This window comes from Hippichthys cyanospilos, chromosome 19 (assembly GCF_059441005.1).
Source record: "Hippichthys cyanospilos isolate Australia breed blue-spotted pipefish chromosome 19, RoL_Hcya_1.0, whole genome shotgun sequence".
Taxonomy (NCBI): Eukaryota; Metazoa; Chordata; class Actinopteri; order Syngnathiformes; family Syngnathidae; genus Hippichthys; species Hippichthys cyanospilos.
Genome location: NC_142387.1, coordinates 916,278 through 942,681, shown reverse-complemented (window position 1 = coordinate 942,681; position 26,404 = coordinate 916,278). Strand labels below are relative to the sequence as shown.

The 26,404-nt window shown below is 39.4% G+C and overlaps 1 protein-coding gene across 3 annotated transcripts in view; it reads left to right on the top strand.

The window, feature by feature from the left end:
• ipo4 (importin 4) overlaps positions 1–26,404 on the top strand; it is a 159,794-nt gene that overhangs the window by 39,916 nt on the left and 93,474 nt on the right. For 2 of the 3 annotated variants that reach the window (XM_088401879.1, XM_088401877.1), the window contains exons 4-8: positions 14,412–14,453; positions 22,377–22,506; positions 22,604–22,783; positions 26,120–26,185; positions 26,264–26,365. In XM_088401879.1, coding sequence (XP_088258005.1) covers positions 14,412–14,453; positions 22,377–22,506; positions 22,604–22,783; positions 26,120–26,185; positions 26,264–26,365 — 520 coding nt within the window. The remainder of the gene's footprint in view (positions 1–14,411; positions 14,454–22,376; positions 22,507–22,603; positions 22,784–26,119; positions 26,186–26,263; positions 26,366–26,404) is intronic. The other variant, XM_088401878.1, reaches the window with a different exon arrangement.

Sequence of the window (26,404 nt, the reverse complement as noted above, 5' to 3'; positions counted from 1 at the left end):
TTTTGGACTTCTCCAGCGCCTTCAACACCATACAGCCTCTGCTGCTCAGTGGTAAACTGACAGAGATGGGAGTAGGCTCACACCTTGTGGCATGGATTACGGACTACCTGACAGGCAGACCCCAGTACGTGAGACTGGGGGGCTGTACGTCCGACACTGTTGTCAGCAGCACAGGAGCGCCGCAGGGGACCGTGCTGTCTCCTGTCCTGTTCACCCTGTATACGTCAGACCTCCAGTACAACTCTGAGTCATGCCACGTGCAGAAGTTTGCAGATGACACTGCTGTCGTGGGATGTATCAGGAGTGGGCAGGAGGGGGAGTACAGGAAACTGATCCAGGACTTTGTCTCATGGAGCGACGCTAACCATCTGCACCTGAACACCACCAAGACCAGGGAGATGGTGGTGGACTTCAGGAGGCCTAAACCCCATCCGGAACCAGTAACCATCAAAGGAGAATGTGTAGAGTTTGTCCAGACCTACAAATACCTGGGTGTGCAGCTGGACAATAAACTGGATTGGACTACCAACACAGAAGCTCTGTGCAGGAAAGGACAGAGCCGACTGTACTTCCTCAGAAGGCTGGCGTCCTTCAACATCTGCAAAAAGCTCCTGCAGATGTTCTACCAGACTGTTGTGGCGAGCGCCCTCCTCTACGCAGTAGTGTGCTGGGGAGGCAGCACCAAGAAGAAGGACGCCTCGCGTCTGGATAAACTGGTGAGGAAGGCGGGCTCGGTTGTGGGCACAGAGCTGGACAGTCTGACAACTGTGGCTGAGCGACGAGCGCTAAACAAGCTGCTATCAATCATGGACAATCCAACACATCCACTACACAGCATCATCTACAGACAGAGGAGCTGCTTCAGTGACAGATTGCTGTCACTGTCCTGCTCCACGGACAGGCTGAGGAGATCATTCCTCCCCCATGCCATGAGGCTCTTCAACTCCACCCGGGGCAGTAAAAGCTCACATTAAACTCTAAACCTCATACTCTGCACTGCACTATTCACTTTATACAAGCACCTTAATTATACTTGCACTAGACTCCAACGATTCACACTATTCTGTTTACACTGTTAACAAGCACCTTAAGTATACTTCTGTACTGGACTCATGTGTATCTTTGTGTATTTTATTTCTCATATTTTATATCTCGACTTGAGGATACTGCTGGAAATGTGAATTTCCCTACGGGGATGAATAAAGTATCTATCTATCTATCTATCTATCTATCTCTCTATCTCTCTATCTCTCTATCTGGCTGCAAAAAATTTCATTAGTCGAAAGATTACAGTCAATCCTGTTTGGTTTGACCTACAGCTATGAAACTTTGTAGGCAAAAGAAGGACTGTAAGACCTACAAAAAAGTCAATAGAAGTGATGTGCGAGGATGTACAGAAAAATTGTTATGAATTTTTTTAATGTGCAGTTTTGTCCCATTCTTAGACGTTAGCTGGTCTCAAACTACTGTCTTTTTCTCTTAAAAGATTCACCCCATTACCTTCAACTTTGGCATGAATCATTATCCAACTGAGGGGCACACGTATAGGCCAAATATTGTGAAGATCTCTTGACATAAAAGATGGGGGCGGAGCTTCAAATTATGTTTAATACTTCCTTCGCCAAGAGTGACAAAAATCTTAATAACTCAGCTATGACAGCTTCAAACCATCTGAAACTTTCCTGGGCCTTTAAAAGTAATGCAATAATACAGCTATGTGATAAACTTTCAAATCATTTACAGCGCCACCCAGTGGCGGACAAAAATCTCATTTTTTATACTTTTATGTACTGTGAAATGCCTGTTTGACTAAATGAACTCAAAAATGGTCAGAAAAGCTATGACACATTGGAACATTAAGGTTCTCAACTTTTATGACTTTTCAATAAAGGGCGTGGCCTCTATCTCAACTCAAAATCCGATGTCTCGCCAAAACGGTAAAAGTTGCTGTAATTGGACCTACATGATCTGATATTTTCATAAACGTCATATATGGGATGGGATTCCAATGTGAAACACACCTACAAGCCTATTTTTTTTTTCATAGTACAAGCGCCACCTAGTGGTCGCAAAAAATATAGCAATTCCTTAATGTTTTTTATGTACTCTGCTGATCCCCTTGAAGTGATATCCCTTAAATGTATTCTGAAAAGCCAGTGGCCATGCCTTATGCCCTCCACAAATCAGTACGACGTTTCGACAGTGGGTGTGGCCTATACGGCATTGAAAGTCACAAAATTGGAACAATAAAAGCTGCATTAACTCAACCCACATTGTCCCACCTTGTCTCAATTTTACATATTTGGTAAGAGTCATTCATTTATTATTATTCATTTATTCATTTATTGTGCTCAGTCTGTTTGAGTAAAAAAACTGAAAATTGGCTCAGAACACCATTAATACCTGGAATATTTAAAATTTTACGACTTTAGAATAATAGGCGTGGTCTGCACGCCACCTCAAAGTCAGATGACCCGCCAAAATAAAAAAAGTGGCTGTTATTGGCCCCAAAATGGCCTAAAGAGTGGAAAAAAGCCTCTCACTCCCGGTCCGTTTGACCTAGAGCTACAAAAATTTGTAGCCTTATGTAGGACCTCGAGCCCTACAAAATTTAGCACGAGCCATGTGGTCAGATGTACAGAAAGAGAGTTATGAATTTTTGAATGTGCACTGTTGGCCCGTTTTTGCTCATTTGCAGTGCCGAACTGCTCCTTTTTTCTCCCAAATGCTTGACCCAATCGACTTCAAATTTGCTGTGGTGTTTTATCAAACTAGGAGGCACAATTGTTCAAATTTTTGTGAAGATCCGCTCTCAAATATGTTGGGGGCTTCTTATTATGCCTTTGATGTATTTGGACCCAGATGGTCTTATCTTTTCTAAACTTCATATATTTGATGGGTTTCCAACGCGGAATATACCTATCAACGTATTTTTTATCATAGTGCGAGCGCCACCTTGTGGCAGCCAAAAATATAGCATTTTTTTTTAAACGTTTTTATGTGTTTAGCTGAGACCTTTTAAGTAATATCGCTGAAATTAAGTCTGAAAAGCCTCTAGACAGCCCTGCTGACCTCCACCAAACTTTACAAAATTTCGATAATGGGTGTGGCCTATACGTCCATTTCCATTCCTAAGCTTTATCGGACCAGTAAAAGCTGCTGTAATTTGACCCAGATCATCTGATCTTCTCACAATGTCACGCATTGGATGAAAATCTATTCCTAAAGACATCGACAAACATATATTCCAGTTTAAAGCTTAGTGGCTGCAAAAAATGTCATTAGTCGAAAGATTACAGTCAATCTTGTTTGGTTTGACAGCTATGAAACTTTGTAGGCAAATGAAAGACCGTAAGACCTACAAAAAGTCAATATGAGTGATGTGCTCGGATGTACAGAATTTTTTTTCTTTTTTTAATGTGCAATTTTTTCCTGTACTTAGACATTAGCTGGTCTCAACCTAGTGTCTTTTTTTCTTAAACGGTTCACCCCATTACCTTCAACTTTGGCATGGATCATATCAGACTGAGGGGCACACATAGTCCAAATATCGTGAAGATCTTATGACATATAAGATGGGGGTGCAGTTTCAAATTATGTTTAAAATTTATTTCGCCATCTGAAACTTTGCCGTGACTTTAAAAGTCATGCCTTAGTACAGCTATGTGATAAACTTCTAAATCATTTACAACGCCACCTAGTGGCGGACAAAAAATCGCATTTTTTACATTTTCATGTACTCTGCAATGCCTGTTTGACTAAATGAACTCAAAAATGGTCAGAAAAGAGTTGAGACATTGGAACATGAATGTGTTTAACTTTATGACTTTTCTATAGAGGGCATGGCCTGTATGCCAATTCAAAGTCCGATGTCTCGCCAAAACGGTAAAAGTTGCTGTAATTGGACCTAGATGATCTGATATTTTCAAACGTCATATATGGGATGTGAGTCCAATGTGAAACACACCTACAAGCCTATTTTTTATTGTAGTGTGAGCCCCACCTAGTGGCAGCAAAAAATAAAGCATCTCATTAACATTTTTATGTACTCTGCTGAACCACTTGAAGTGATATCCCTTAAATGTTGTCTGAAAAGCCATTGGCCATGCTAATGCCCTGCACCATATAGTATGATGTTACGACAATGGGCGTTGCCTATACGTTAGTGCAAAGTCACACAACTGTAACAATAAAAGCTGCAGTAACTCAACCCACATGATCCCACCTTCTCTAAATTTTACATATTTGATAAGATTCCTGCACTGAAGTCATCTACAACTAATTTTTCATCGTTCATACTCCTTGTTCATGCCCCGACCTGTTCATACTCCCAACGTGCACAGGTCTGTGAGGGCCCTTTATAGCTGCTTGCAGCTCTAGTTATTATTATTCTCTGAAATGAATCGCATTTTTGAGGGCCTAAACATGCACGAAACGTCACTCATCGGGCCTGCTGTAAAATTTAGTATTTTGGTGTTTTCATACATAAAATCTAAAGAAATATATATTTAGCGCCACCTAGAGTCGAAAACTTCTCTTGGGTCACGGCCTGTTTCACCTAGAGCTATGAAATTTTTTAGGCATATATAGGATCTCAAGACCTACAAAAAAGTTATGAACATCATGTGGTAGGATGTTCAAAACCAGAGATTTGAATTTTTTTAAGTGCCTTTTTGGACTGTTTTTGGATGCTTGCAGGTACCAAATTCCTCTTAATATCTCTAAATGATTGACCTGATCAACTTGATCAACCTGATCAACGGCATAGACCCATAATTAGGCAAAATTTCGTGAAGATCGGCCGACAAATATGATGGGGCCGGGGCTTTAAATTATGTGTTTCAAATTTCCTTCGCCATGAGCAACAAAAACCTTAACTCCAAAGTGCAAGCCTAAAAAAATCTGCAACTTTACAGAAAATTTGCTAGGTATGCCCTTAAAATATCTGCATGATAAATTTTCAAATTAATTACAGCACCACCTAGGTACAGACAAAAATGTGATTTTTTAAACGCTCATGTATTGTGCAAATCCCATAAGAGTACATGAACTGAAAGTTTGTCCGAATAGCATCGATACTTAGAGAAAATGGGTGTTCAAATTTTAGGACTTTGTGATAAAGGGGGTGGTCTGTATGCCACTTCAAAGTCGGAGTTTGCCCAAATCAGCAAAACTTGCTGTAATTTAGACCAGATGATCATTAAAATGGCAGCCCCTTCCGACCCGTTTGACCTGGAGCTACGAAATTTTTAATGCATATGTCGAACCTCAAGACCTACAAAAACATTATAGAACGCCATATGTTAGGATGTACAGAACCAGAGTTATCAATTGTTGAACGTCATAGTCAAGTCAAAGTCAAGTTTGTCAATTTCTTCACATGTGCTTAACATACAAAGGAATCAAAATTGTGTTTCTCACTATCCTCTGCGTTTTACATGTACAATAACAAAGTGCAGGTGTGCAAGACGAGACAATCCTAAAAACTAGAATGTTATATATATTAATTTAATGTGCAGTATTTTAGATCTACTTTGCCTAGTGTTGCTAAACTAATAACTAAAACTAAAAACTAAATACAAAAACCAGGTATGGCAAGAGTACCCCAAGACAAGACATAAGTAGCAGCATATGACAAGACAATCCAACAGTACGAGACAAAGCAAGACAACTCTGACTGTGGTTGTCCCAGTTGTGTGCATTTGAGGTAGTTATTATAGTTCTAAGTGTAATCGCTAGTGCAATAGAAGTGTAATTATAAATAAATATGGCAGCAGCAAGTCTGTGCAAATTTTGCAAGTGCATGAGCAAAGTTTGAGTTGTTTTTTTTTTTTTTGGACGTAAACTTCACCTGCCAGGTAGGTGTTTCTTCTGGCGTGGGCTGAATGTGGGAGAGAGGAGGGGAGAGAGAGCGGGTTCAGTAGTTTCACAGGTGGGAAGGGGGGAAGAGTTCAGCAGTCTCACGACCTTGTGGATGAAGCTGTTCCTGAGTCGGGTGGTGCGGGAGCGCAGGCTCCTGTACCTCTTTCCGGAGGGCAGGAGGCTGAACAGACTGTGTGCAGGGTGGCTTGTATCGTGATGGCTTTGTTGCTGAGGTGGGTGGTGTACAGGTCTTGCAGGGAGGGGAGTGGAGCACCAATAATCCTCTCAGCTGTCCTCACGATGCGTTGTAGAGCCTTCCTGTTGTAGTCAGTGCAGCTCCCGCCCCACGTGGTGATGCAGCTGGTGAGGATGTGTTTCGATGGTTCCTCTGTAGAATGTCGACATGATGGGTGGCGCGGCACTTGCCCGCTTCAGTTTGCGCAGGAAGTAGAGATGCTGCTGTGCTTTCTTGGCCAGAGATGCAGTGTTGGTGGTCCAGGAGAGGTCATTGCTGATGTGCATCCCCAGGAACTTGGTGTTGCTCACCCTCTCCACTGCAGCACCATCGATGGTCAGTGGGGGGTGGTGGGTGTGGCCTCTCTGGAATCTGAAGACCACCTCTTTGGTCTTGCTGATGTTTAGCAGGAGGTTGTTGTCTTTGCACCATCTGGTCAGAAGCTCCACTTCTTTCCTGTAGTGGGTCTGGTCGCCGTTGGAGATGAGGCCCACCAGTGTTGTGTCGTCAGCAAACTTCACGAGGTGGTTGGAGCTGTGGGTTGCTGTGCAGTCGTGTGTCAGTAGGGTGAAGAGGAGGGGGCTGAGCACACAGCCTTGTGGGGCCCCCGTGCTCAGGGTGATCCTGCCTGAGATTTTGTTGCTAACACGCACCACCTGAGGTCTCTGGCTGAGGAAATCCAGCAGCCAGTTGCAGAGTGAGGTGCTGAGGCCCAGTTTGGCCAGTTTGCAGGTGAGTTGTTGTGGTATTATGGTGTTGAACGCTGAGTTGAAGTCGATGAACAACATTCTCACATAATAGTCTTATCTAGGTGGTTGAGTACCGGGGGGAGGGCAGAGCAGATTGCATCATCTGTGGATCGCTTTGCCCTGTAAGCGAACTGGTACGGGTCCAGGCTAGGGGGCAGGATGGATTATATGTGTGACAGGACTAGTCGTTCAAAGCACTTCATAATGATGGGTGTCAGTGCCACCAGACGATAGTCGTTGAAGCAGGATAGGGAGGATTTCTTTGGCACAGCTATGATGGTGGCAGCTTTGAAGCCTGATAGCACAATGGCTTTCCTCAGGGAGGTGTTAAATATGTCTGTAAAAACATCTTTCAGCTCCTCTGCACAGTCTATCACCACCCTGCCAGGGATGTTGTCTGGACCTTTCCGGGAGTTGATGGCGGCGAGTGTCCTCACGCTGGCAGCAGACAGGCACAGAGGCTGGTCGTGCGAAGGTGGTGGTGTTTTATGTGGGCGGGTGGTGTTCTGTTCCTCAAAGCGTGCAAAGAAACTGTTTAGATTGTTGAGCTGAGTGATGTCGCTCTCGCAGCTTTGTGGTGCAGGTTTGTAATCTGTGATAGCCTGAATGCCCTGCCATAGGCTGTGTGCATTCTTGCTGTCCTTGAAGTGGGAGGTTATTTTATTTGTGAATTCTTGTTTGGCTTTCCTGATGCCATGGGACAGGTTGGCTCTCGCTGTTCTCAGAGCTGATTTATCCCCAGCTTTGAATGCCTTTTCTCTGGCCCTCAACAGCCTGTGGACGTCTCTATTAGTCATGGCTTCTGGTTGGCCCGTGTGGTGATCCTCTTGATGTGGGTCATGTCGTCCATGCATTTGGTGATGTAGTAGGTCACTGTGTCTGTGTACTCCTCAATATCTGTGATGCCATTGTAGGTGGCTGCTTCCTTAAAAACTTCCCAGTCTGTTGACTCAAAGCAGTCCTGTCGGGCTGAGGTTGCCTCCTGTGGTCACACCCTTACTTCTTTCAGTGCGGGTTTGATGACTTTCACTCTTGGGCTGTATGCAGGCATTAGCATAGTAGTTCGCCAAAAAAGTATTGTAACAATGAGCATTAAAAAGTGTTTTGTTTTGTTTTTTTGATATTTTAAGTTGTATCCGGACATGTCTTAATGATGTTTAATGTTGTTGTGTGTATATCTTGGGTATGAGCTCATGCGACCGTATGTCTGTGTGGCTACTCACACTGTTTTAAGAGTGAAAAGTCTGCAAATTTCTATTTCCTTGAAGGTTAGGATGCTGTCAACTTGGTGAAAGGCAGTGTGTGAGTGTGGTTTCTCTAAAACAGAGAAATAAGGTAGTTACCAACTGAAGAGAGACATTCATACCAACCAAACCTAACGTGTACCACTGAACTCGCTAGCTTAGAGAAGTTTGTTTTGTTTAATGTTAAATTCAGCTTGATTATTTGTTATTGCAGCAGCATACTGAAAAACTTTAGTTTATTGCAGCCTGTGCAGTAGCTTTTTTTTTTTTTTAATTATGCAAAAATCCCATTCTCGTGGACTCAATCCCTTGAGATATCTCGTTTTGTGGAATTTGCATCTCGTCCCATGCCTAACATTTGCTCTATAATCCCTCTTCATTTTTTAAAAAATGCCCTTCTTGAACATCTTCATAATATTTTTAACTGTAGGTTTCAAATTAATTGATCAGTTTATGTAAAATGTACAATTGAATAAAATAAAATGCTTTTCCCTCCCTTATGCATTTCAACGGGCATTGATCATACGTACATGGCTTTTTATTACTCGCGGCTTGGCCTGAATGCATTTTGTGGTGCAGATTAATGAGAAATTAATTGGTTGTCAGATGTGTTAGTAGTAGTTGAATGCCGAATATGTTTAACAATTCTATGCTTGATTTATGTTGCACTATGTATTTTTGTGTTTATTTTTCAAACAATCTGTGACTTTAGGCTATTCAGGTCAACTTTTTTGACAACTTCCTTGAATTGCTCGAACAAGCGTATTGCTTGTAAAAATTAAGATTTGCTTGTTTTGAAGGAGAGGTCCGCAGAACAACTTTATTAAAATATGCAAAATATAGATTTAAACATTTTCAAATAGTTATTGTTCCTGAATTTAAGTTATTTATATTATAAATATATAATCGACATATAATCGACATTCACAGTGTCTAAAAAAATCTTAATATTACTTGTTCATGACAACTTTATACTGCTCTGGATAAAATCTTGAAAAAACACCGACCGCTGTGGAAAAAAGAATCATCGTATTTTCCACACTATAAGGCACACTGGATTATTAGGCGCACCCGCAATTAATGACATTTTAGAAATTTTTCCATATATAAAGTGCACCGCATTGTAAGGCGCAACAGTAGAAGCAGTCAAACTTCATTAATAGATTACAAACTAGTTTTATGACAACTCCATTCACTCCCAAAATGAATGAATAACTCTCTTATTTTTTATTTTATTAGTAATTCCGTGACAGTTCCGTGACATCTTTTAACAGCAAGGTATAACATATAGTGCAACATTTATATCAGGGAACTTTTCCTACAGTGCAATCACAATATAGTAATACTCAAAGTAATAACAATAATAACTCTGAACTCTCAATAGCATTATAATTCAATGTCAATATGACCAACCTTGTTCAACTGTAAACTCATAAAAGAAACAGGTAAAGCTTTGTTGAGAATTTGTTCTCTGGTCTGGTAATTTGCCTTTATTGACCACCACCAGGACTCCGGTGAGAGAGTACACAAGTCATCACGGTTAGGGTTAGGGTTGAACTCAACATTTATTTTGGCTCTTGTATGGTGTATCATGTAGTATCTGTTGAATAATAAATCAACAACAAACTTAAAGTCAGTAAACTAACATATAAACTCTTACCGAATGTTAACCTATGAACCTACTGCATTTTTGCCGACATTAGCGGGTTAGCAATGACTAACAACAACTACTCACTATAAAGTGCAACATCTACACAAACGAACACATAAACAGAATAAATACTCATCGCTTTCTAAACATACGCAGTAGTATGTAGTAGTAGTAGCAGTAGTAGCAGTAGCACTACGTCACCGTAACGAGTTGAATGACACACGGAGAACGTAAAACAAGAAACGGAAATGCAACACGACCTGACAAATTAAAAGTATACATTTCAAAATAAGATAACAAAACGTCATGAACGCTAACGATTGAAGAATATTTAACAAGCTTACTTTATCAGTTCATTCCCCATCTACGAATCCCAATTTCAATATTGATTCATATATAAGGCACACCGGATTATAAGGCGCACCATCAGCTTTTTTAAAAAAATTAATGCTTTAAGGTGCGCCTTATAGTGCGGAAAATACGGTAATATATTTGAAAAATCGTTTGACACACACATTTTGTCATTGAATTTAAATAAAAACGTTAATAATCTTTGACATCAGGAACCTTAAACCACAAGTCAAAATCATTGTTGACTAAATAGCAAATTATGATGCAAAAAAATATATTACTGATGCAAAACCTTGTTGTTTATGGTTCTCAGAAAAAAATCTCATGCATACATAGTTTATGTACAGTTCATTTAATTTTAACGTAAAACACGTTTACACATTATCAATTTAAATTGGTTTCAATTTAAATTTTCCTTCATTCACTCATTTTATGTACCGCTAATGCACACTACGGCTGCGGATTGTGCTGAAAGCTTATCTGAGATGTCTTGGGGAAGCGGTCGGGCGTGTACCCTGATCCGTCTGAATTATTAGTCTGATGCCCTTTTAGTTCAAAAACGTCTTCAGATGCGGTTTGTATTGGACTTTTCAGGATTCACACATTTTAAATGTTATATGTAGTGTTCGTTTCCCTATAGTTTTGGGAATTTTAGTTATATAAAAGTGTAAGTGTATTGAGGACAGAGGAAGTGTCTCTTGACAGCTCGTATGTATGAAAACTCTTAAGATCTTTATCCTAAATGATTTTAATACCCGTGGAATCAAAACACTTCACCATGTAAGGGTAATTGTAAAGACATTGCGATGTTAGTTTAAATTATGCATTTTCTTTAACCACCGATAATGACAACTCGTTCAAGTAGCCTAACCAACAATTCTGAATGTACAGCATAATTCTTTGGATGCTGAAGTTCTTTTTTTGGGGGGGGATGTTAATGCCCCAGGGTGGTAAAGAATCAGTCAATTTAAGTATTGTCTAGTTTGACCTGCGTAATTGGTGTGATAGTGCAGTACTAAGATACAAATATTGTAGAAGTCTTTGTATCGTAACACAGCATGTGAATTTTGCAGAGATCCTGAAAATGACTTAAAAGTTCAAATCCTTGACCTTTGTGAGCAAAAGAACTATAGGAAATGAGGTAAAGGTCTTTTTCCTACAAGTTCTTTAAAAACAGAGGTAACAACTGTAAGACAACATGGAGTCCTTATGTTTTGTTGTATGAATGATCATCTTATAAATACTGTATCTACATTTTGACCCTGTATTTGTTACTCCCGTAAACCCCTGAGGATTCGGAAAAATAAAGATTTATCCTTACGGCCAATTAAGGATGGTGTGTTTTAAGGGTAGAAAATAGCACACACTACGGTCAGATTAAATCAGCTATATCAACAGCTATCCATATTTTTAACGAATCGATTGATAAACAGTTTCATTCCTGATTTTCTATTAATACAATAGAATTGCAACCCCCCCCATTCTGAGCCATAGCAAAGGAGATTTCAGCTGTTTTATCTTTATCTAGCTTTGTGAGAAGTTTATATTCTATGAATAAGTTTGATGACTTTGCTGGTTGTTTTTAATACATTCCGTGTAGTGCAGCACCACCTCGTGGATGCATAACACAATTTATCAAGTGGATGCCCATTGCAACCCCAGCCATACTGCAGTTCCAACTCTGTGTGCCTAATAATCCGGTGTGCCTTATAGTGCGGAAAATACAGTATGTAAATCTGATTGGATCAACAAATTAGTGTCTAAAGCACAGGCGCCAGACTCAAAGCCTGCGGGCCAGATTCGCCCCGCCGCATCATTACATTTGCCCCGAAAAATTATGACTTTAAAATGCAAAAATTTCAAGTTGTCTTCAACGTTGTTGTTTTAAATCAATACCCCTTTTGAACAGTTTTGAGCAGGCTGATTTTAAAATCTGTAAATGTGTGAGGATCATATTTCAAATTTATTGGACTTCACAGTTATAACTGCTCTTCGTTTGTTTTTTTAAATCAATACCCCTTTTGACTGTTTTTAGCAGACTGATTTTAAAATGTGTAAATGTAAATGTAAATCAATACCCCTTTTGACTGTTTTTAGCAAGCTGATTTTAAAATGTGTAAATGTGTGAGGATCATACTTCAAATTTATTGGGCTTCACTGTAATAACTGCTCTTCGACAAAACTATAAATACAATGTGTACATGGTAAAAAATGAGTTTGACATCCCAGGTCTAAAGAAATATTTGAAGTTGAATAAATATCCGAAATATAATGAAGTTTCAGGATGCAAATGACCTGATCCACTCCTCCCTCCCGTCCTGGATACATGGCTCGAGACGCACAGTGACACACACATACAGGCACACGGACACGCGCACACATAGCGTCTTAATCCCACTGTATTGACTGTGCATGCACACACACACACACACACACACACACACACACACACACCTCATTAAGACATGTCCAAACATATCTTTAAACATTAAAAGAAAATCACTTATTACTCCTTTGTTACAATACTTCAATGTAACCCTAACACCTTTAATACCCCTTTGTTTTTATACTTCAAAGAAATATTTATTTGTTGTTTTATCACCCATTGTATAATATGACATGTTTATGATTAGGGGGCCATAAATCACTTCTAAGTGTCTAAGTGTGTTTCTAAGTGTCAAGCCCTGAAGCCTTGTTTGTATACTGCCTGTTTAAAAGAAGGGCAATAAATAGACGTTTGATATAATTGAATAATTGTGCTTAATGATTTCAATATTGACCAAAATAATCGTGATTATTATTTTGGCCATAATCGTGCAACCCTATCCTGTGTCAAATACCACGTTTGTCTGCTAGCTGAGGAGATGAGCAGTAAATTTTGCACCACATTTAAGTGTGGTTCAAGCCACGGCGCATCTTCAAGACACTTTTTAGGGAAAAAAAAAAATCGGCCTTTTTTGTTGTCATAGGTGAACTTAAGGCAGGGTGTGCAAATGCACGAAGTAGAGCAGAGGTGTCAAACTCATTTTTGTCACGGGCCATTTTGTAGCGAGAACTACCTTCATTGGGCCGATATGTTGAGGAAACCAAGATTTTAAATTGTCTCATAGTATTATTACTGTACACAACAAATTGATGGCTGGGTTGTTTTCAAATCAGAAGTAAAGCAGCCTAGTTTGTTCATTTATTGTTTACATGACTGTAACAAAACTAACCAAAAAAATCTCAACCTTATTTTTCATTATACACGACAAGCTAAAGTTTTGGAACAGAGATTAGCAAGGGTCATGGAAACTTACATGATTTGCTTTCGCAGGCCACATAAAATGACGTGGTGGGCCTTGAGTTTGACACCTGTGAAGTAGAGCATGCAACGTTACGCATCAGTGATTTTTGTTGCATGCTAAGCAGTTATAAGCATTCTTTTATACTTGAGCTACACTGTTTTACAGCTATTTTACAGTTATTGCGGTTTCAAAATGGCAGAAAACCATCTCATTTCATTCCAAAAATTTTCATTAGAAAACTAATGAAGTAGAGACCCAATTTTATGCATTTTTCCTTGTATTTGCACTAGATTTACTGAAGACGATCTGTAATGGTCAGGTGGTAAGGCTTTTCAAATTCTGATTACGTTTTTTTTTGGACTATAAGCCGCGACTTTTTCATCATTATCTGCTGGTTTTTCGACTGGTCAAGCAAATGTGTGTTCAAGGAGTCAGTTTATAGAACAACTGCTGTGTGCAAAAAGAGTTTTAAATATATATTTTTTTTCTTTTTTAAAAAAGGTCTAAATTGAATAAGATCTCATATAAAAGTTTGACGTGAAAATTTGATACACGGTATACATTATATACTGTATGATTATTTATAAATTTATGATTGTATATATTATTTGCAGTGTGTGCAGTGTTCACTAAAATAATCGATCAATTAAACAACAGGAGACAGAATGCTATTGAAGTATTGATTTTGAACTGCTGTTTTAAGTCTGCAGTATTCTGTTGGTAATATCATCCATCCATTTTCTATTAATATAATGTTGGGACTAAATATGCAGGCATGTCCAGTCTGTTAAAAAGAGGATGTGGCAATTGGCGGACAATTAAAAAATATATAAAGAAAATGTAAGTGTCATATTACCACCTGCGGCTTAAAGTCCAGTGTGACTGATCCGTGGCAAAACATGTTTTTTTTTTTTTTTGTTAAATTTTTGCTTCTGCAGCTTATATTCCGGTGCGCCTTTTCATCCGGAAAACACGGTAAATGACATTGAACCCTAACCCATCACCCTAACCCTTTCACTTTTGTTCACACAGCCTCAAGGCGGTGGTGTTGCAGGCGTTCATGCAGGAAACAGAGTAAGTTACTTAAGACAGACAACTAAACCTCATATGTTAAAAATCACCCTTATTTATGGACCTACAGTTGTGTGTCAAAGTCAGGGCATCCCTTTAAAAATTACATTATATAGTTTCGAACATTCATAAAGCCTGCTCGACCACAGTTTTTGTGGGGGCGAAAGTACGAATGCTGTGTGCAAAAATTGACCAAAAAATTCTGGACATTCAACAATTCATATCTCACTTCCTGTTCATGCGGTGGACTTTTGTTGTGCCACTTGGGATGCTGCTGCACGTCCTGCCAATTTCCGTTGCCCTAGGTCAAATGTGGCAAGATTTTTTTCTTTTTTTTTTTGGGAATCGTGCATGACAGCTTCAAAATATATATATTTGTTTGCCATGCTTGACGAGTGTGCCATTTTTTGCATGTTTACATACCCAAAGTATGATTAATTGTGCGAAAAAAATAATGACAAGAGCTGCGAGCAGCTAAAGTCCCCTGCAACCCAGGCCACATTGAGGTACTGGACCTGGGATAAATTGTTGAGCATTAACAGGGGCTGGCTCATTAGATATCCTAGGAGGTGCTATTGAGACTTTTTTTCTTCCCCAAACTGCACATAAACATAATGCTATAATGAGTCAAAACCGAAAAATAACTTTTCACTGATGCAGTCCTGCCATCTACTGGCTAAAGGAATTGTTTTTTCTTTCATTTTGAGTTAATAAGATCTCCCTCATTTTTGCCTGGAAGTCTGCTTTGGTCTTATGATGTGTACCATAAAAAAAAAACCTTGGTTTTATTCATTTATCTCCTAGAATTTCAACATCTTCATATATTTAATCAGCACTGCTGCTAAGCATTGCTCCTGATTTCAATGTAAAGTATTCCTTTTTTTTTTCAAGGTTAATGGGGACTGAAAACCTACGTGAAAAGTGAAAACCACAACAGCATTTGTAGCATCTTCCCAACACTTTCTTTGGTCCTCACCGTACTCCTTCAGCCGCGCATTCTTACTCGTGTGTGAGATTCACTTACTGGAGGTACTGCAGTCAACAGTCAATAGCTTCGACAAGGCTGGCAATGCAATCAGCTCACGGACACTCGTACAAGACTCATGATTGGTTCATGGTGTGACATTGATGAGTTATAATCCACTCCTGCCCTCATTGGTTGATGTTGTGCCCACCTAGTCCGGCAGCCATTTTGGACAGGGACATTAGGTATAAAATGCGTTATTGCCCTTTGGTCCACCCAGAACATTTTTATTTGAATACTTTATATTTGCTTAAAATTTTCTGTAGCATATTGTGGTAGTTGTGACCCCCAAAAAAGACAACATTGGACGGGAGGGCAAGAGAAGCACCCCACTCCTCTGAAACATGGGGCCACGAAGCTGACTATGAAAAATGGGGCCAGGAAACAAATTCTTAAAGACTATCCTCACGCTGCACAGGAGCGGCACCAGATTCTTGCAGTGTTCAGTGGGTCCCTTTCTGCCGAAATTTACCTAGCAACAATTGCTAAGAAATAAAGATGCAAGCCAGGTGCCAACTGAATACACAGATGAGTTTTTTTTTTTTTTTTTTGCAATAAACCCAGACAAGGCAGCAAATGCATTGGATTACAGGTTTGACAATGAGTCATCTGCCAGTGTTTAAATGCACTTTTTGTGCAAATGCCATTCTGTGTCTGGTCAGTTAGATCATCTCACCACAAATCAGTGGTAGTCCATCTCAAACATTTGTAGCTATTGGTTTCTGGTTGGTTTTGACGGCATAAATCCTGGACCATGCTCAACCTCGAAGAGTAGGGACCTTGCCCAAAAAACCTTTTATCATGGTGTGTCCTGTTTTGCAGCCTCTAAAAGCCACTTGGCAATTACGTAGTGTGTAACAAGAAAACATTTTGTTCCATACAGTAAGTAGGAATCATAATATACCTCTATAGCTTAATAAATTTTAATTGTCAATTACACACTTGTTACTTATATTCATTGTTAAAAAAAAATTGGATATCTCAATATCCAAAGAACAAGATACAGTCGGCTCCTGGTTTACGAACTCCCTGTTTTACATATTTTTCATCTTACGACATGGACCGCGGCATTTTTTTGTCCCCCTCTTATGCACAAACCTTTCGTCTTATGAACCATCCAACATGCCGGTCAGTGTGTCCGCACTATTTTTTTCGCTTTGCTGCATCAATAAAAACAACTTTTCTCGCATGTCACGGAAATGCCAACACAGTCACGGCCTCAGTCACGGAGATGCCGATATGCTATTGGTCGATTAAGGTCTCAGTCACAGTATCAGTCACGGAGATGCCGATATGCTATTGGTCAATTAAGGTCACAGTCACTGTCTCAGTCACGGAGATGCCGATATGCTATTGGTCAATTAAGGTCACGGTCTCAGTCACGGAGATGCGGATATGCTATTGGCTGGCGTCACGTCAATCATAGAAAGGCAGATATGCTATTGGCCGAACGACCTCATGTAGCCTGATGGCACTAGCTGGTCGGTGTGTTGTGAAGACTTTGCAAACTTTATTTGTTAGACATGGCTTCTAAAATTGCAAGTGGCGGTAAAGGAAGAATTAAGAGGATGATGACAATAGAAACGAAGCAGGAGATAATAAAAAAATACAAAGCAGGCGCACCCATAGTTAACCTTGCTGGCGCGTAACCGCTCCACGATCGCTGCAATTCTCAATAACAAGGAAACTATGAAAGCAAGCAAGACTTCTAAGGGCAAGACTTTCCTTGCCAGGGGACGGACCTTGGTCAACAACAAAATGGAGAGGCTTCTATTATGGATTAAAGAGAAGGAAATTGCCGGTGATACGTTCTCGTTTAAGAAAAGTTTTCGTTTAAGAAAAAATGAAAATTCTGCGGGTTCGCCTCTGCACCCCTCCACCTCCACCCACCACCAGCTCAAGTCACGTCGCCCCAAAGGTAAATGTAATTTTTCCTTTGTATATTTATTTAATTTAACTGTGCAGTAGATTATGTTACTAATTTTTCGTCGTGATGTTTTTACCTAAGGTTTTTGCACACGTTGCACGCATTCACTAATTAACATAGGTTTGGATTGCCCGTCACACGGACAGTTCGAGTTACGAGCCTAGCCGCTGCACGGATTAAGTTCGTAACCACTGTACTTGTTAACTGCAGACCTATCCCTGAGGCCACCCAGTTTGGTGACAATCTTAGACAGGAATGTGAGATACATCCCACCTTATTGCTTTGAGGCTCCCTATGTGTCAGCCATCTTGGACAGGGAAATTCTGTGCAACTTGAAAGTTTCAATTTTCCTAATTTAATTAATTCCTAAATTCCTCATTTTTCATCCAATGAAATTGTAAATTAGGACACATTTTACATTTATCCTTCCTCACACCTTTTTTTTTTTTTTTTTATTAAAACTCAATACTTCCAGCAAATTCAGATTACCATTCACTGAACATCCACAATTTCCAAAAATGAAAAAATCATTACATATACTCCAAGTTTCCCCATTGTTTGACACAATTATACTTTTGTGACTTCAACACATTCAGTTCCTACCTGTTTATAGTATATCACAACATTTCAGGTCATTCTCTGTCATTCGACGTCAATCAATCAATCAGATTTTATTTGTATAACCCTGAATCATCAAAGTCTCAAAGGGCTTCACAGGTGAAAAGAGGGTTAGGGTTAGGGATCATGTAGATGTTAAACAGTAAAGGAACAAGTACTGACCCCTGCGAGACACTACATGAAACGGAGAAAGACTGAGCGATCCCATTGCGACGAGACACTCTGCTTCCTTTCCAAAATGTAAAATCTGAACCAAGAAACTGCTGATCCTAAGATACCAACACATGATTCAAGACGTTCTATAAGAATATGATGATCAATAGTGTCAAATGCGGCATTAATGTCAAGCGATAATAATATTGATGAGATGTTAGAATCCATGGCTAAGAGAAGATCATTTGTCACTTTTACAAGGGCTGTATCTCACAAATTTGCCTGGAAGTGGGTCGAGCATGCAGGATGTTAGCTTTGCTGCTTTTAACCAGGTGTGTAAGACACTCTAGGGATACTAAATCAAACTGGGACAGGGTTACCAGAATTTCATGAACCTGATTGTCCAAACTCGCATCAGCAATCACAGAACCCGAGAGGGTAAGTGGCGCTGCATTTTTTATTTCGTCCCTTATTAGCTGAGTAAAGAATTGCATGAAATTGTGTGCTGAATGGAGGGAGCTATGATTATTCTGCTGCTGTTGTGTTAGCTTCTCTACCATATCAAATAAATACAGTATTTAGAGTTGTATGTATTAAGACCAATAGTTTTGGAAAAGAAATTTGTTTGAGCCTCTTTATATTTCAGCAAGCTATCGCACTTGGCATGACGGAAAACCTCAAGTTTGATTTTACGCTCAAGTTTTCTACTTCACAATTTAAACGTGCGCGTTTCATCTGTAAACCATGCAGTGTGTCACTTTGGACAAGTTATAAGTCTTAAGGGTGCTATAGAGTTTAGGGAATTTAAAAGAACCATATTAAAATTGTTTGTGAGCTTATTGACTGAACATGAGCATTTGCGCACTGCTCGCACGATCTCAGCGCACTGGAATGTCTATGCTGCGCATAAAACACAATGCAATATAGACGTATTAAATAATATTTAATATTAGACCTCATCTTATCTGGTTAATAAGACCAATATTATTGTTTTCTGTACCATTTTGCATTGTGACAGCGAGTGAGAAGTTTCCAGCCTATGAATGTTTTACTTATACGATTCATCCAATCAAACGTGAGGACAGAAACGTTCCCTGCATATACACCCAGTGCTGGTTAGCTAGCCAGCAACAGTGCGGAGTTAAGAGACGTCAAACGCTAGCCCCTTTTCCTCGCGAAACGAACGAGCAGCGACACATCCGTTCAACACGCCAAAGTAAAAAAATGCAAACTTTACGGTGAAGAATCCGTGCACTCTAATCTGCAATCAATCTCAATTGCCCCTGTGATGCAAACCCCAAGGCTGTTAAAGGGCCAGTATCATGGACTTCTCTCCCAGACTTAAAGGGGCAGTAACATAAATGTCCACTGGGCAGTGAGCCAAAACAACCAATCAACAAATTACAAAAACTGAAATTTAAATTAACTTTGAGATTTTGGGATCAAAACCAATAATAATTCCAAATGCTGTGACTTGGCTCCTACAAACATGGCAACCATAGATGCATCGTTCTCCCGTATTGGTCCTGGACGACGCTTTTCACCTCAGCTATGCCCTCATAAATGACAGGCTATGTGCTCAGAAGCACAGTACTGGTCTTTAAATATGTTTACAAGTTGTTGGACATCATCAGGTCATGCAGTACCCTTCATTTCTTAGAGTTCCAAGCCGCCTTGCATCATCATTCCAGGGCCGCAGCTAGGCTCCTGGTTATGCTCAGAGCCCCCCCTCCTTCCTTGCACATTAATGACAGAATGTGAGTCATGTGATATAGGTTACTTTAGGGGCGACATCAGATAAGCACACGGCGACACACTGTGTGCATGTCTGAAGTTGCTCACCTTGGTCCAATGCCTGCTGAGGAAATTTGTGTGAATGCTCAGGCACATTCAAAATTAGAGGGAACATTGGTTGTGGTCAATAAAAACACACTAAGCCAGGACTTCGAATGTTATAAGATCATGATCAGACATAGCGTTAGTATACGGCAAAGTTGTGACATTTGAGGCAGTTAGGCCACGGGTTAACACTAAATCTAACATATTGCCATTTTGGTGTGTCGCTGCTTCTATTATTTATGTAAAATCAAATGCATCGATTATTGTGATTATTGAAATGCTACAGTAAGTGGTCTACAACGGGGAGTTCATTTGAATATTGAAGTCACCCATAATTAATATATTATCCGCATAAGTTATTAACTCAGCCATAAGTTAAGGGAATTCATCTTAAGAATCCAGAATGTGGACCGGGAGTACAGTAAATAACTGCCACATAGAATGGTGGTGAGGAGCTTGATTGCATAACGATAGCCTCAAATGTCTTGAAGGTGTGATTAGTGCTCGTGCTCAGTTTAAGACCAGATTCTGAAATTAGGGCTACACCCCCCACTTTTTTTTTAACAAAGACGAGCAACATGTGAGTTCATTTTCAACAAGTTTGTTATTTTTATATTTTAGCCATAAGTGTTTTAGAACTGACAGCGTGATGTATAATGCACTTGTCACCATGGCAATGAGCGAGCCTCAAGTTGAGAAAAAGGGAAAAAAATGTCACCCACTTTCACTGCTGTTCTTCTATTTGGATATACTGTACTCCGACAGCCATTTCATTTTAAAAGAAGCGCATTTCTTTTTTACTTTCGCTGGGTGAGAGGATGTGTCGCTGCTCGTTCGTTTACTGTAGGTTAGCATTTGTGTCTCTTAACTCCGCAGTGTTGTTAGCTAGCTAACCTGCACGAGGAGTATATGCAGGGAACGTTTCTGTCAGTGTGTTTAATTGCATGAATAGTAGAAGTGAAACTTATCGTATGATTGGCTGGACACTTGTCACTCGCTGTCACAATGCAAAAAATGGTATAGAAAACAATAATATTGGTCTATCGGTAATTAATCAGATGAGGTCTAATATTGGATATTACTTAATATGTTTATATTGCATTTTGTTTTATGCACAGCATAACTTGTCTTGTGCGCTGAGAACGTGCGAGCAGTGCGCAATCAAGCGCTGCTTACAGCTCAGATGTAACACTGCCCATTGTGCAGTGATGTTTTAGGGCTGTCGCTGGGCAACACAGATCTTCAACACCCCCCAAAGATTTTGTATGAGGTTGAGATCTGAAGACTGGCTAGACCACTGCAGGACCTTGAAATGCTTCTTATGAAGCCATTCCATTGCCCAAGCGGTGTGTTTGGGATCGTTGTCATGCTGAAAAACTTACTTTGTTCTTATGGTCCCAGCTCTGCAGGTCTTTCACTAGGTCCCCCCATGTTGTTCTGGGATTTTTGCTCACCGTTCTTGTTATCATTTTGACCCCATGGGGTGAGAGCTTGCTTGGAGCCCCAGATTGAGGGAGATTATGGGTGGTCTTGTAGGTCTACTATTTTCTTAGAGTTGCTCCCACTGTTGATTTATTCACCCCAAGCTGCTATCTATTGCAGATTGTCATCCCAGCCTGGTGCAGGTCTACAGTTTTGTTTCTAATGTCCTTTGATAGCTCTTTGGTGTTGGCCATAGTGGAGTTTGGAACGTGACTGTTTGAGGTTATGGACAGGTGTCTTTTATACTGATGAGTTCAAACAGTTGCCATTAATACATGTTAAGTGAAGGGCAGAGGAGCTTCTTAAAGAAATTGTTACAGGTCTATGAGAGCCAGAAATCTTGTTTGTTTGTAGGTGACCAAATACTTATTTTACCGATGGTGACCAAATATTTATTTTACTGAGGAATTTACCAATTAATTCATTAAAAATCAAACAATGTTATCCTGTGGATTTTTTTTTCTCATTTTGTCTAATAGTTGAAATGTACCTATGATGAAAATTACAGACCTCTCCCATTGCTTTAAGTGGGAGAACTTGCACAATTGGTGGCTGACTAAATACTTTGTTGCCCCACTGTATATCAAGTGACACAGCCCGAAGATAGTATATTATAACGGGCCAACACTACTAAAGTAGTGCAGTGTAGAGGAAACAGAGTGGTAGAGTGTGTACTGTTGTGTTCTTTCTTAAGACCGTTACCATTAAACTTAATTTTTGTTCATCTTTGAAGTTTGAAATAATTTATTGTTTATCTGGCAGTAATAAAATGTCAAATGTATGGTAGACACTGTATGCATTATACAGTACGAAATATAAAGCGGGACTGAGTAGAAGTCGCGACTACAGTTGAAACTTCACTCATTGTTATTTTGCTTTGCAGACACCAAGTGCAACACTCACTGTCCCAGTTGTGCGCCATGATGGTCAAGCATGAAACCCCTGACAGCTGGCCTGCCCTTTTGGAGCTCTTAAATCAATCCACCAAGAGCACCAACCCACATGATAGACAGGTTCAGCACTGAAAGGGACAACAGATGCCTAAAACGTTCAATAACTTTTTTTTTTCTTTTCCAAGACCAGTATAAGTGGTGCTACTTCCTCTTGCAGATTGGACTGCTGCTTCTGAACAAAGTGATTGAGTCCAACCCGGAGCCTTTCCAGCCTCACTACTGCCAGCTGCTGCAGCTTTTTAGCGTTGTGTTACAGGACCACAACAACCCAACAGCCTTATACTATTGCATCCTCAGCCTTACAGCCATGACAGCATACACTGGCACTCAACATATGGTGAGACTGATATAGTTGTCTTTTCTTTTTTTGGCGTGCAATTGAGTTCAGATTTGAATAGGGGGTGGGAATCGTTGGCTGTCTCACAATTCGATTCAGTTCCCATTTTGAGGTCTCTGATTTGGTTCACAATTGATTTTTGATTCTCAACTATTTTCAATTAAAAACAATTCGATTCAATTACTTCAATCTATATAAGTGCAAAGAATCATCGTATGTGGGTCATTTTTTGCGAGACAATAGCGAAGGAAGTGTTTTTTTTAAGTTTAGTTTTGATTTGTAAGCATGCCTTTTTGCACATAAATAGCATTTTGACAACTGCTATTTTTGAGCTAATTTTAAACTTGTCTAGCTTTTATAATATAAAATAAGATGGAAGAAAAAAATAGAACAAGATAGTCATTTCATATTCCAAAATAATACTATTGTATCAATATATTAATAATATTATATTTTTAAACTGTTGCCCAAATGAAAACTATTGATATTATCAGTACATTTATGATAAACGAGATATAAATAGGAACTTTTTCAAGTTAGCAGCTAAATTGGTAGTACAGGTAAAAGTAACGGGAAAACGTCGGGAGCACGATCAGTCATAAATGTAACGTATTATTTAGTACAGTAGAGACAGTACCTTTATTTGCATGTGAGTGAGTAATATGTGTTTGTGAATTAATTTGGAGTTTGCATACATTGTTTTCTAGTGATTCCTGACTTAATTTTTTGTATGAATATTTTGTCTTGGTTAGCTCATTTATTTCAGTAGTTTATTCCTAAACACCAAAGTGAAACTATACTGTCCTTACTGAGACGAGTATAAGCGTAGTCCGCGCTAGACAGCATGCTAAACTCTGAAGTGATGACCCAAGACGGCCTCATTGTAGTTTGTAGCTTTGAATGCACATCTTTGCATCAATATCAGCAGAGTGAAACTAAAAGTAAAGAATGTAACTCAAACCAGCCATGTTTTTGATAGCACACATTCACAGTGGGGGTAAAAGAGAAACTGAAAGTAGCTGAGAATTCGACAGCAATTACCTTAAACTAACATTATACGTCACTTTAGCTTTTAAATATGACCTTAACAATTTAAACAAACAATATTATGCATACAGGCGGGACGGGCTGCGTGGTGACGTCATGACACGGTGCTTAGGACGGAAGCCACCAGGAAGTGTATTGATTTCTGTTTTATTTAAATATCGATTTAATGACCTTTTATATCTATTTAAATCATAGTAAATGAGAATCGCGATTTTGGTTAAAATCGTTTTTTTTTTTGTTTTTTTTTTTTTTTGGTGGCACACCCCCTCCTATCTATGATAGTCAGTGGTTCCCAACTTGGAATTGCTTTAAGCCTCATCTCCTTGGATCTCCAGAACCATCACTTTCCAGGGAGGACAAAAACAGGATGTCTGTTGAATTAATGGAAAAGTCAAGTCAAAAATTCAAATTCAAGGCGAAATCCACCCAACATGTAAAAACCTAGTGTTTTACTTAAAGTTGCCATAGAAGCTGCAAAACGCATTACTGGACATTCAGCGATAGATTATGCAGCTTAATTTCCTTAGACTGGTTCTCTGCCCTCCTTGGACATCGTTGCTACCTCTTGCCAATCGAGCAGAACAAGGAATATTGTCACATATTGACACAATATTGACACAACTCATCCTCATCATCAAGCTTTCAAGCTGTTTCCCTCTGGGCTGTGCTACATGGCTCAAAACAGCCAGGCAAACAGACTCTAGACGATTTCCCTAGATCTGTTAACATTGTATAACAACAAACAAGAACATAAAAAAAATTAAAAAATGTATTCAGTGAAACTGTGAGATTTATTATATAAAATTCTATTTATTGTTCATATTTAATATGCACCAATTTGAGCAGCTGACCCAATTTCGTTGTATACTAGCTATACAGTTACACTAAATGCATTTTATTGTATTCTATTCAGTCAGAGGTTGTAATTACTAAATTTAATCTAACACTGATACTTAATACTGCATTTTATTACTTAACACTAATCTATCTTAGTATTCAGTTTTATTTGCTAATTGTAGCAAAGCTACATTAAAGTGATCATGCATGATCATTCATTCATCTACATATACCTTCAGCACACGCAGAGTTCAACCCCCTTTCTGTATTTTGTTTTTGGTGGTGCCTTGAGAGGCGCTATATGAATTCAGGCCAATCAAACATGGTAATCCCATGGTTGTTGAAACCAAGACTTTTCACTTTTAGAACAGTATGAGCTGGCGCCAAGTCCTTGAAGATGAAGTCTGGATTTACATTAAGCTGTTGTGCTGAAATAAGCACGAAGTTCTCTAAAATGTCTGGTAGAAGGCTATGGCTATGTTTGACTTGGACCAACACCAGCAGCTTACATGGATCCCTAAGTCATCAGAGATATGGAACATATAAAACTGGACTTCATGCACCTTCTATTTTGCTTTTCTCCATTTTCCCTCCAAACTCTGGGACCTTTGTCCCCAAATAGGATGCAAAATTGCTGTCATTTTTTTTTTTTTTAACAACCTCAGATCTTTACCACCTCATCAGTACAGAGCATGTTTCAACAATGCCAGGTGGCGACAAACCATAATTAAAGCATCAAGGTGATGATGATGGGTGTCCCATCTGCTGGTGAATAACAGATGACTGACCAATAACATGAGGATGTTGATAAAATAAAAGATCCATTCATTTTCATGACTGCTTGTCTTCTTTAGGGTCACAGGTGATGTGGAATCTCTCTCAGATGACTTTTGGCAATCTGCCGTTTTTTTTTGAGACGGTGTATAGGAGGAGCCAAATTAGTCACAAGTGTGTGTAAAACATGCAAACTCTAAACTTAAGAGCCACATGAGCCTTTGACTGTGAGGTAGATGTTCTAACCACTATTCCACTCTTAAAAGACCCTTAAAATACACATATTAAAAAAAAAAAAAACATTTTCACAAAAGGCCAGGTGTATTTGTGTAATTAATGAATCAAAAAATAAAAATGGCATTAAATATGCGTTGTGCCATAATACCATGTGCCATAATGTGCATGTATAATTCAGGTTTTAAGGGAATACTGTTTGATTTAATATGGAACATTTATAAATGTATTTATGGTTACAGCTTCTGGAGTCAATCATGTGCATGTTAAATTCTGGCTTTAAGGGAATACTGTTTGATTTGAGATGGAACATTTATAATGGCAGATATAAGGTTACAGCTCCTTGAGTCAATCTCCCTGTAAAGTGTGTAAAGTGCTTTGTTTTGTATGGTTGTTGTGTTTACCTCCTCTGATAAATTATAATCACAATTTTCCACCTTTTAGAACCAGATGCGCTCCATCATCCCAAGTCTGATTGTCGCTCTGAAACACCTTATTAAAGCAGACGAGGTAAACATTCATATGAAAACCTGTTGTATTTTAATTAATGATTCAACTATATTTAACATGACTGTTTTGTTCACTCAGAGCCAGGCTAGTGAAGCAATGGAGGTATTTAATGAGCTAATGGAGAGTGAGGTATCCATCATTGTGCCTCACGTTGCAGACATGGTTCGCTTCTTCTTGGAGGTGGGGAGCGCCATGCTATCTTTAATTGCAAGCATTTGT